The sequence below is a fragment of the Phodopus roborovskii genome, unplaced genomic scaffold (assembly GCF_943737965.1).
Source record: "Phodopus roborovskii unplaced genomic scaffold, PHOROB, whole genome shotgun sequence".
Classification (NCBI taxonomy): Eukaryota; Metazoa; Chordata; class Mammalia; order Rodentia; family Cricetidae; genus Phodopus; species Phodopus roborovskii.
In genome coordinates this window covers 663,159-675,759 of record NW_026125576.1, presented here as the reverse complement: position 1 = coordinate 675,759, position 12,601 = coordinate 663,159, and the positions used below count along the sequence as shown (strand labels likewise).

The window sequence follows — 12,601 nt, the reverse complement described above, 5'->3', positions numbered from 1 at the left end:
AAAGACACTTAAGAAAGTGCTCAACATCCTTAGATATCAGGGAAATTCAAATCAAAACAACTCTGAGATACCATCTTACTCCTGCCAGAATGGCTAAAATTAGAAATACCAATGACAGTTTGTGCTGGAGAGGATTGGAGAGAGGGGAACACTCCTCCACTGCTGGTGTGAGTGCAAACTTGTACAGCCATTTTGGAGATCAGTGTGGTAATTCCTCAGGAAAATGGGAATCAGTCTACCTCAGGACCAGGCAATCCCCCTCTTAGGCATATACCCAAATGATCCACATCCATCAAACACATGTGTTCAACTACATTCATAGCGCGATTATTTGTAATAACAAGAACCTGGAAGCAACCTAGATGTCCCTCAACTGAAGAATGGATAAAGAAGATGTGGCACATTTACACAATGGAATACTACTCTGTGGAAAAAACAATGGAATTTTGAAATTTGCAGGCAAGTAGATGGAACTTGAAGAAACCATCCCGAATGAGGTAACCCAGTTCAAAAAGAGGAACATGGTATGTACTCACACATATATGGATTTTAGACATAGAGCAAAGGATCATCAGCCAAAATTCACACCGACAGAGAAACTATAGGATACAAGGAGGATTCTAAAAGATTCATATAAGGTTCCTCACAGAAGGGGAAACGAACAAGATCTCCTGAGCATATTGGGGGGGCAGTGAGAGGAGAGGGAGTTAGGAGTAAGAGAAGGGGAGGAGAGGAGAACATGTGGGACAAGGAAGATTGAGTCGGGGACGAATAGATGAGAGCAAAACAAGAGATACCATAATAGAGGGAGCCATTACAGGTTTGAAGAGAAAACTGACTCTAGAGAAATGTCCAGAGACCTACAAGGATGACCCCAACTAACAGTCTGAGCAACAGTGAAAAGGCTACCTTAAATTCCCTTTCCTGATAATAAGATTAATAACTAATTTATATGCCATCATTGAGCCCTCATCTAGTAGCTGATGGAAACAGAAGCAGACACCCACAGCTAAACACTGAGCCAAACTCCTGGGACAAAAGGGAGCTCATGGACCCCCAGACTGATACCTGGGAAACCAGCATTGGACTGACTCAGACCCCCTGAACATGGGTCTCAGTTAGAAGGACTGGGCAGCCTAAGGGATGTATCCCTGGTGCAGGAAAGGATTTTGGGAGCACTTTCCCCATGGAGGGATACTCCCTTAGCCTAGAGACATGAGGGAGGTCTAAACCCTACTCCAAATGACTAGATAGATTTTGATGATCCCTCCTGGAAGGCATCACCTTTCCTGTGGAGTGGGGGGGGGATACAGGAGTGGGTGTCTGGGGGCATATGAGGGAGGGAGAGGGCACTGGGATTGATATGTAAAATAAGAAAAAATTATATATATATATATATATATATATATATATATATATATATATATATATATATTAAGGCTGTGTGAAGTGCATGTAAGCAAAGAGTTGCACTCTGTGATATGTCCAGAGCTTTGGCTAATTAGCTGAGTGTCGTTTGATTTCCTCATGCAGCTAACTGTGTGTGTTCTGCTCCCTCTGATTCCTGCAACACAGCATAAGGACTAATATGATGTTCCAGAAACAATAGGCTTTTCCCTGTGCTCCATCCATTCAGTCCCCGACCCACCATTGGGTATCCGGGCAACCCAACACTAGCAGCTATTGTACCCAGAGAATATTGAGCCTTAAGTCCCACCAAAAAACAAAAAACAAAACAAAACAAAACAAAAAAACAGGGTCTTTAAAAGGTCCTAGAGCTTATTGAGGCTAACTGCCCCTAGGTGCTCCAACACCTATGTTTGTGGGTAGAGAGAGCACTATTGTCATAGGCTAACAGGCAGCCAGAGGGACAGGAACCCAGATCCTATTTCCCTACCTCCAAAAAGCCATGCCACTCTTTCCAGACCTCCCTGGTTTTCAGTAAACATCAGATGCACGAATGTGTCTGTGACTCTCCTGAGTTTTAAAGACTGAGTGGCCAGACAGTCAGATGTGGTGTTGCCCATCTGTAACCCTCCCTCCTTGGAGGCTGAGTCAGGAGAATCAAGAGTTGATTGCCAGTGTGTTACACACACACACACACACACACACACACACACACACACACACCATCTTATATGCCAAGCAGGTCTGTGTTGGGATGTGACCAATGGCCACCATTCTGTGATGTCTATCTGAGTTACCCAGTTGTTCTAACCATCCTGCATTAGCAGTAATTTTTCTCAATTGTGCGTAATGTTCTGCCCTTGACATTTCTTTCACCCTCTAAGAATTGTGGTGTTTATCCCAGCACCCTCAGCCCTAGGAGTGCATGCTGACAACTCCAGAGTTATGCACAGCCCTATCTTTCAGAACTCCAGCTTCCCCTAGAGGCAGCCACCTTGTAGACACAGCCCAGCCTGGCAGCCTTCTCGGCTCATCACCTCTTCCCAAGCTCTGCCACAGCTTCCCAGGACAGGTCTTATGGCATGGAGCTTATATCCAATCATTTAGAAAACAGAAAACCAAACCCGGATGTAAGAGTTATACAAGTGCCCAAAGGAGACCTAGGGAGGTGAAGGACTGAAGAATGCAGAGGGCAGTTCATTCAGGGTGGACCTGGAGCTGAGGAGACATACCCCAAAATACAAAATTTACCTATATTTAACATTCATTACCATATATGTACAATAACAACAATTTTCCATTTTGAGATGTATCTTTTCTAAGTCATTTTCAAATCAATTGAACTAATAAAGTCAATGAAAAACAGATTGATCCTGGCAAGAGGTCTCAGGTCGGTAGGTACTTTGCCTCTTGAAACATCTGTGTTGAATGTGACACAAGTCACTCTCGCTGTGTCTGTGGTGCAGCCTTCTTCAGTTTGGAGTTAGGAGTTAGTTACAAGAAGGACCTTGCAATTTTGAAGGTGACCAGTCCCTTATGCTGAGACCTTGAAAAAACGTGTGTGTTGTTGTTATTAAATGGTGGAACTGCTTCAAATTTCCTTCCCTATCTGGAAAATCCTCACCAACTCAATTTTTAAATGTCCACCTCCACCCACATTGGTTCACCCTCTAAGTGGAACATTGGGAGAGCCTAAACAGAGGTCTTTGGGCCCACGGTGCCTCAGGTTGGAGCCTGCCTTTGCTATTGACATCACCAATTAGCCAGCACAGGGACATCATCTTTCTCTAGGAGTGTGGCCTGAATGCAAAGGGACAGTCCTCAGCCAAAGAGCATTTCAAGGCATGCTCATTGTCTCAGCACCAGGTTCCGGTGTACCCCTGTGAACATGGCAAACACATTTGGATGGTGGCTCTGAAGAGGCTGTCACCTCATTATAGCAGATGGCCTGGCTGGAGCACTAACCTCCTCCCACCTGTGTCGCCTGGCCAGGGTAGAAAGCCTTCTGTCAGTCCCCTAGGCTGTGTTAGCAGTACTGTTTGATTCCCTGGCCCCACTGTATCAGTGGAAGCCTGCGCTAGGTGGCCTTCCATATCTCCACTCTCACCGCCACCCCTCGGTTGCTGGTCTGCAGTTAAGAGCACTTGTTGCTATTGCAGAGACCCAGGTTTGTTTTGCATCATCCATATATGGTTCCCAACCATCCTTAACTCCAGCTCCAGGGGATCTGATGCCTGCTTCTGGCCTTCTTGGGCATGCACCAAGCACATATATGGTGCACATACATACACATATGCAAACACTCACAGACATAAAATAAAATAAATAAATCTGAAATTTTAAAAATGTTTTGTTCAAAGAGTGAAGAAAGGCTCTGATCTTGTTCTCAAAGAGTATACAACTCTAACTGACATGAGTTAATATCATAAAGTCAGCCTCCAGCATCATGAAAAAGCCCTAACATTGTTATTTGCCTGTGGATGATGGCTGGCAATAGCAACTTCCAGGCAAGGCCTGGGGATGCTGGGGCCTGGACATGGATGAAGAGAAACACTTAGGAAAGTGAAGAGAGTGGACCAGATGCTCTCAGATAGCACAGGTACCCAAAAAGGGCAGAATGTGCTAGGAAGCTGCCACTGCCACCTGCCACTTTCCATCATGGGACACATTCTCTGATGGAAGTAGCAATCTTAGGAGGGACTCCATTGTGCCCCTAGTCACCTCTGAGCCTCTCTCCTTGCTCTGGATCACAGATGGGCACCAAATGGGAGTTCATGGGTCTGAACCCTGATCAGAGACCCAAGAAGTGTCCTAAAGAAACAGCTCTACCTGCCAGGGCTAGCCTTCCCTGGAAAGCATCCAGATGACCCTTCCAGAATATTTATCCAAAGAGTTTGCTCTTTAGAAGTTCAGAGAGGACCAACTACTGAGAGTAGGACTCTGACAAAGAAGAAACCCCAGGAGGGCCATCTCAGAATGCTTTGGTGCAAGTGGGCACCACAATCAAAGGGACCCTGTTAAATGCAGTCACTCTGAGCGTGTCTGCATGGGCTGTCCCTGAAGCCTTGCATTTCAAGCTGTGGAAGCCCTGAGCTATAGCTGTGGTTGTCAAATAAACTTTGCCACATTTGATTATATACTATGTGTGGATGAAAACAATTCAAGAGATATAAATAGAAAAAAGGAATCATCTTAAAAACTGAAGAGCCAACATTGAGCTACTTGGGAACTATGTGCCACAGAAACAACTCATTATGGCAATGACTCTGACCTCTGAGCTAGTGTACCAGCAATGTCTCAGTCCCTGCAAGACCTTCCCCTGACTCACTAGCTGCACTTACCATGTCCACTTAGCCTCATTCTCCACCTGCCTTTTCAGCTGGCTTACTGTATATCTTTAAGATAATTGTAGGGCAGCTGGGCGTTGGTGGCGAACACCTTTAATCCCAGCACTCGGGAGGCAGAGGCAGGTGGATCTCTGTGAGTTCGAGACCAGCCTGGTCTACAAGAGCTAGTTCCAGGACAGGCTCCAAAGCCACAGATAAACTCAAACTCACAGAGATCTACCTGCCTCTGCCTCCCAAGTGCTGGGATTATAGGTGTGTGCCACCACTGTCTGGCTGTGGCTAAGCATTCTTAGACTAATTAAACCTCTCACTTTGCCCTGATTACAAAATAGTGGAACAAGCCAATATGGAACAAAATAGAACATAATGAAGCAAGACAAATCTACAGGGCCAGGTCAGCTTGTGAGCACAGACAACCCTGGATGCCTGGTCTAACTGGAGTGTGTACGTGGCCCACATCCAGTGGTGCCCTCCGCTTGCCTCATGTCTTCTACCCAAGGCTTTTATTGTAACAATAACATCATCCATAGCAGCCATCCCCTTAACCCTGGAAGAGTTCAAACTCAGACACTCTAAAATAACACATTTAAATATACTTTATTAGCATTTGAAAAAGCTGCAGGCAAGCATAAGTAACTTTAGTGCATTTTCAGAAAAGTAACCTCAAATCATATATGGATATATATATCAGAAAAGATTGTGAATCAAGCTGAGGAATTAACAAATACCACTGCAATAGAAGTCTGCTGCCTGCCTGTTTCCTTATTGACAAATGAAAATAATTCTAAGAAGTGTGTGTACAGGCTCCTACAGAGGTTAGAAGAGGGCATCTGTTCCTCTGGAGCTGGACTTATAGGCTGCTGTGAATGATATGGCTGCAAGGAACCAAACTCAGGTTGCCCTGCAAGAACATTATGGACTCTTAACTGCTGAGCCATCTCTCCAGCTCCTCACATCCCCACCACCAGCACTTGTGTTTGATTCTTGGACCATACATGGGCTAGGCAAGTGCCCTTCCGCTGAGCTGTTTCTCGAGCATCACCTTTAACATGAGTGTAAATGTCCCAGGGATCATGTTAAAGTAGAGATTTTTCACCCCACATGTCTGAGTGGAGCCTGGAGTCTTCAGTATTGATGCTGAATGTCTGGGAACTCCACTTGAAGCAACACCAGATAACTAACACTGGTATAAACCCCTCTCCTTAGAAATTAAAAAGAACATAGCTGGATGATGATGGTGTACACCTTTGAAACCAGACACCAAGAAGGCAGAGGCCAGCCTGGTCTACAGAGTGAGTTTCAGGACAACCAGGATTACACAGAAAAACCTTGTCTCAGAAAGAAAGAAATAAGGGGAGGTAGAGAGGGAGGGGGGAGAGGGAGGAAGAACAGGAAAGGGGAAGCTGGGAAGCTGTATCCCTGCCTAATCCTGTTTTCCCCCTCCTGCTTCTAGGATTACTTTCTGACTGACTAATGCTGTTAGCCACAGCTTCTTTTCCTCTTACAGGTCAGGCTGTTGTAGTCACAAGATGGGCAAGTCATTTGGTGACTCACTCACTGCCTGGCATGCCTCAGGCATCACAGGGCACTGAATGGTCCCTGAGAATTGTAATCCTGCTTTCTGCTTGACAACAAGGCTACCATCAAAGTGTTTCCCTTCCCTGCTCTGATCCTGGTTCTGGGGAAGAGAGCCCTCCCCAGCTCCCTGCTAGTTTTCAAGACTGGGGACCACTATTGCAATTAAGCCCTAGTTTTCAGCCTGGCTGCATACTAGAGCCACTCCCTCAAGTGTTTCAAATATGTGGTGGGGCTGAGTAGTCCTAATATCTGTGTTGTAACACTCAGGGTGGGTGAGCCTGCCATGCACATATGTGAGACTCTCTGGTGTGGCCCCTGGCTGCTGAAACTAGGGCCTGGGGACCACCGGACCTTAGCATCTCAGGCTGCAGCCCCAACTGACCGAATCCCATTCTGCCTGTCAGCACACTGCTGTATGCTCAAGGATCCCTGGTCTCCCCAACCTGGCCCAGAGAGTTGACTTTGCACGAAGTTCGCAGAGCATCTTTAGAGCAGCTGTGGTGCCCAGAGGCCCATGGAGGATGTCTGAACCTACAACAAGCCTTCTGAGGCTTGGGTGACAACACAAGTGTTAGCACAGCTTGGCAGAACCCCTGGCCTGGATTTTGAGATGCAAAACACTCCCTCCCTGGGAGCCTGTTTTATCTTGGTTCCCTTCTTGTCCATACCAGAAGTCAGAGCAATCAAAGAGGGGTGTGGTGGGGGAACTGAGAGAGATTTGTAAGTTCTCATTGCTGTGAGACACTAGTGAGCAAGACACGTGTGACCCTTGACCCCTCAGTGACAGCAGCTTCAGGGTCTAGCTAACCCCATGCCTCAGCTCCTGGCTCCTTTCAGAGGTCTTTCTCTTTATTTTGTCTGTGTATTCTGATCTCTGTGTATGTCCCCATAGTACAGCCTTCACATGAGTTTGAACCATCTTGTAAAGCATGGCAGTGTGTACAGCTTACACCTCCCCCCTGAAGGTTGGTTTGGGGGGGGGGGGCCTCTGTGTCTGGCTTCATCCCTCAGTAGGAGTTTTCCAAGGGCCACTTGAAAATGGGATGTGTCTTCATCAGAGCAGCCATGGTTCCCAGGAGCCCATGGAGGATGCCTGAACCTGTAACTTCAACAAGCCTCTTGGGTGCCTGCATGGCACTGTAAATATTATTAAGTAAGCCAGGTGGGCATTTTGTAGTTGTATCCAGCCCTCCAGTGTCCTAGGCTGAAATGGCTGGCAGCTTCAGCTCTTTGGTACTACTGTGGAAGCTGTGATAGTCATCCACCTGTGTGTTCTCAGAGACAGGGGAAGTGGCTGGCTTTAAGATCTGCAAACTTCAGTGCATGCAGCCTAGGTGCCTTGCCCAGGTCTGGTCTGAAACTGGCAGACTCAGAGTCTATCATGATGGTTAAGAGCTTGACTTTGGCATCAAAAGGGCTTCCAGGTCACAGGGCACTAGTCCACTCACCCTTTCTATATGTTAGTCTTTCTCAGTCATAAAAATGAAACCCACTGCACAGATCTGTGAAGCTAATTAAGGAAATAAACCCACTCATTGGGGTATCCAGTGCATAAATAGTGCTCACTAAAAGATCACTAGAGCTTTGCCTCTCTTTCCAGAGATGTTTGTTTTGAGGCAGGGTCTCACTGTGTAGCCCAGGCTGTCCTCAAACTCACAATGCTCCTGCCTCAGCCTTCCTTTCCAAGTGCTGGAGGCACAGGCATGGTCTGTCACACATGGCCCCAGAGCCTGTCTTTTGCCTTCTTTCACTCTAATATTTTGCTATTTCAGTCTTACATTATTGGTAATTTCCTTGAACGCCCCCTATGCAAACTGACCTCCAGCCATGATCCTAGAGGAAAAAAAATCTCGAACCTAGCAACAGGACAGACAAAAGCCAGGGTAGTGTGGTGTCTGGGTGAAGGTCAGAAGAACATTTCTGGGTTAGGAGTCAAGGAGAGGAGCTTGCAGAAGTTTGGAGACTGGAGGAGTGTGGGACAGAGGACATTAGATGCAAAGGTCTTCCTCCCCGATAGGAAAGTGCAGGCCCCCACACAGCAGACAGTGGCTTCATATGTGGCATTTCTTGGAAAATGGAGTGGAAGAGAGCACTGTCACCTTGGATAGAGGATAGGGGTTGTGCCTGGCTTTGCAGAGACTCTAGGGTATCCCAGAGACTTCTGAAAGGCTTGGAAGGCTGGGTGGGTCCTGGAGTCTGACTGCAGATGCAAGCTCTGGCTGCACAGCCTGCACTCACTCAGGGAGGCCAGCAGATGGCACTGTCCACCGCTATATAGAGCTGGTAATGACAAGCCCAATTCAACTGTTTCACTTATGGTGGAGAGATTTCTTGGCTGCTTAGAGTCTTTCAGTGTTGAAAGATGGCAAGTCCCAGAAAACTGAAATGCACTGGTTACCACAGAGGGAAGAAACAGACAACAAAGTGATCTGCCCAACATATATGCAAATGTACAAGCTTGTTTGCATCAAATGCACCTGGTTTGTCTGTATCTGCTCATTCCACCAGTCCCCCATTCACACATGTACATCACACCACAAGCATAACACAATCAACACACTTGAACACAAGCACATGACCATTGCAAGAAACATTTATAACACATGTTACACACTTGCAACATACGCACATGCCTCTTATAGCATGAAAACTAAACAGTTTCATACACAGTTCATCAACTTGTTTATATCAAACACATAACACATACCATACACACACACACACACACACAACATACTCATGCATGCCATACATAGTGCATCTATGCCTGTGCATAGCACTTGTGCCACAAAGTGCACCCACTTTGTACTGTACGCACAATGTATCCATACACTACCTAGAAAATGAACACTACATGCACATGTGTCTTATATACAGTACATTGACGATGCATATGCAATACATATAATACTTGCAACACATTCAATATATACACTGGCACTATACACACAAAGGTACATAATACATAGGAAATAGTCGACTACAGCACAATACACATATACACTACACAAGCACCTACAAGACAAACATACATCAAAAATAATACATGCCCCAATGCACAATAGATACACTACATTTATGTATGCACTTCACACATCCACAACATGAATACACACATGACACCATACCAATACAACTCACCTATAATGGGTGGTATGATACACACACACACACACACACACACACACACTGCATATACCAAACCCCAAACTACTATACACATGTACTCACACAAAATACATATATTTTATATGAGCAGCATAATGTACACTTAACTCACAGTGCACATGTGCATAAGCACACATGCAGTTCACCCACAAGTATACATATGCATAGTGCTCTGAAGACAAAGTTACACACACATCCCCAGAGCCAACATTTCTTGTTTACAGAATAAAGACTTCCACTCTTGTTCTCAGCCAGTGAAAATATGCATGGGGAGAACTAGAAAGTTGTTCCTTCATCCATCGGTTGTTTCTGTCCGGGTGGTGTGTGCTGGATGCTGAGACATGCAGTACATGATTGGTGATGACCTTCTACAGACTCTGAGCACAGTGTGGGAAGCAGGCAGTGCACAAACACACATAATGATGGCTATTTGGTGTCTGTTGTGTGAGGGGCCGTGATTTCAAAGGGAACCTGAAACTGGAGTGGGGTAGGTTCCTAGGCACACCTTTCAAAGCCAAGGTGTGAAGTCAGCACAGCAGAGCTGGGACTATGGGCAGGTGAGTGCTCCAGGACACAGGGCCCAAGGAGATCTGTGCTTATAGGTGATCAGTGGCTCAACAGCCAGGTTGAGAAGGATCGGGGATCCAAAGAGTCATGGTCCTGCTCCAAGCTGTCATTGCAAATGCATCCTTTTTCTTCCAGGGGTAGAAGATATGCTTGCTTTCCAGAAAGATCAATGGGCTGTGGAAAGAGCCATGGATTCTAGGGTAGGGCCCTAGGCCACTCTAGCTATCCAGCCACATTGCTTCTGGATTTGCATAAGCAATCTCTGTCTCTGTGGCTATTTGTGGTGGGATGGGTCCAGGGCCTGGAGAATAAGCCACCATCTCCCTGGATACAGATCTACATGTCGCATACACTTCCCATCCTGGAGTGGGGCACCCAGGAGGCTGAGTGTAGTCAGCACATGAGCTCTTGGGCTTTGGGAACTGTTCTTTTCTTGTTGCGACTGTGGAGGGTGGCAGAGAGTGGTGCTTCAGGTCTGGCTGGCACTTTAAATCCTTGAATCCAAATTCCTACTTTGATGCTTATCTGCTGTGTGACAGTAGGCAAGCCATGGGGCCTCTCTGTCCCTTACTTTCACTGTACAACCAGGCACGAAGCTCAACTAGCATAATGCAGAGGACTGTGTAAGACTTTCTGGGTTGCACACGGAAAGCTTAGATTTAAACCAGAAGTTCAGAAGCATTTCTTGCAGCCTTATCAGTTGCTGCTTTGATCCCAGAGCAAGGAAACACTAAAAATAAACCAGTATGGTAAACAAAACTTCCAACATGAGAACTGGAAGGTGCCCTAAAGAACTTCTACTTCCATCTCCCTAATAAAACCCTGTAACCCAGGGAGATGAGCAGTGGGACTAGAACCCAGGACTAGGAAGAGAGTGAAGGAGTGAGATCTTTCCTTTGGGACTTGTTAGTGGCAGATCTTGGATCAGGGGTTTCTGACTGAGATGGGACTTGAGAATCTTCAGTTCTAGCACTCCATCAGCAAGGCCCAAGGACTACATCTCAGGGAGTACTATCCCAAGGATAGGAGAGGCAGACTATGGATAGTGAGCACCCCTGCCTTTGCTATCATTGAATCACACACTTAGACCAGAGAAGGGAATGCAGGCCTTACTTACATTGGGTGCCGGACCTCAGGCAGGACTCTCCTCAGGGGCCAGCGGGCACTGAGTACCTTGTTGAGGCCATCTGAGTCCAGGCTGAGTGGGATCCTCCCCTCCTCTGATTCCTCCCCATTGTTCTCTGTTCTCCAATCCATCTCGTGAGCTTCCTCATCCCGCCTCCTGCTGGGGTGTCTGATGAACTGGTAGCTGCCTTGGTGTCTCCTGCCCTGGCTCTGATTCTTCCTAGCCCTGGGTGAAGCCACAGCCACCAGCAGTTGATCCTCCTGCAGGGAGATGAAGGGCGGCAGACCGTCCAAGAAGCTGTACTCCTCGCTCTCATCCTCAGCCTCCAGAACCCATTCCTGGGAGTCCCCAAAATCCAGGCGATACCCAGTGTTAGAACTGTGTTTGCTGGCCTGGACTGTGGCAGTCTGGTGCAAGGTGGGAGGGGGGGGATGCAGCATGGTCACCATCATCAGGACACATCCCAGTGTCAGGAAGAGCAGGAGGAACTGAAGCCTGCAGCGTCCATTCCTGGGTCGCTTCCTCAGGAGCATGTCGCAGCCACTTGCCCAGAGCAACAGGTCCTGATGAGGTTTGCTTCCTCCTTGTGCTCCAGGGACCTTCGAGCTTGTCATTGAACCTGGACTATTCATTCCAGCAGAGTGGCTTTTTGTCAGTCGCCTTCTCCTTTTATCCCATCTGACATTTGCCAAGAGCATTTGTAAGACCCACTTCCCTCGGAACCAGAAAACCCCAGGAGCCCCCGGATCCACTCTGGATTTTGTTGTCTTGTGAAAGGATTCTCCAGCTGTGTTGTTTGCTCCCTTTCACTCTGCTCTTGCCCATTCTGCTCTGGTAGTTAGTGCCATGTTTCTTCCCACCTCTGTACGGATGCTCAGGTTCTATGGGATGTCTGGGGCAAGTTGCTGGGGATTCAGTCAAGCCAGGTCAGAACAACAGATGTAAAGCCCCTGGGCCAGCACTGCCCGATTTCTTTCCACACATAGCTACAGCTCTGCTTGAGCCCTCTGCCAGACACAACAGGAGCCAAGCATCCGTCTCACTCCTGGTCCTAATGCCCTCACTGTTCCAGGCTTTGTACAACCACACAGCATCACTCCAAGAGCTAGTTCAAAACAGCATCCTCCCAGGAGTTCAGATTGGAGCCTCATTCATAGGGAGGCACCCTCTCCCCACCCAGAGGAGCAGGAAGGTGAATTCCCTCCTAGCTCAACAGGCTGCCAAGGTGACGCAGATGCCAGGAGCCAGCTGACTGTTGGCACCTTCAGCCTCCCACAGCAGTCCCAGCTATGTTGTGCTCCTTCCTAGGCCCACTAGCCTTTCCTTTCTTAAAGTGGGGGGGCCCCTGTAAGTCTGCCCGCCTAGATCCCATGGAGCACTTGGAGGCTGACAGAGAGGCATGCTGCAA

At 47.3% G+C, this 12,601-nt stretch overlaps 1 protein-coding gene across 1 annotated transcript in view; it reads right to left on the bottom strand.

The window, feature by feature from the left end:
- Galnt15 (polypeptide N-acetylgalactosaminyltransferase 15) overlaps positions 1-11,837 on the bottom strand; it is a 36,639-nt gene extending 24,802 nt beyond the window's left edge. The window contains exon 1 of the mRNA XM_051177856.1: positions 11,185-11,837. Within this exon, the coding sequence (XP_051033813.1) occupies positions 11,185-11,825 (641 nt within the window). The 5' untranslated portion in view covers positions 11,826-11,837. The remainder of the gene's footprint in view (positions 1-11,184) is intronic.
- Positions 11,838-12,601: the final 764 nt, after the last annotated feature.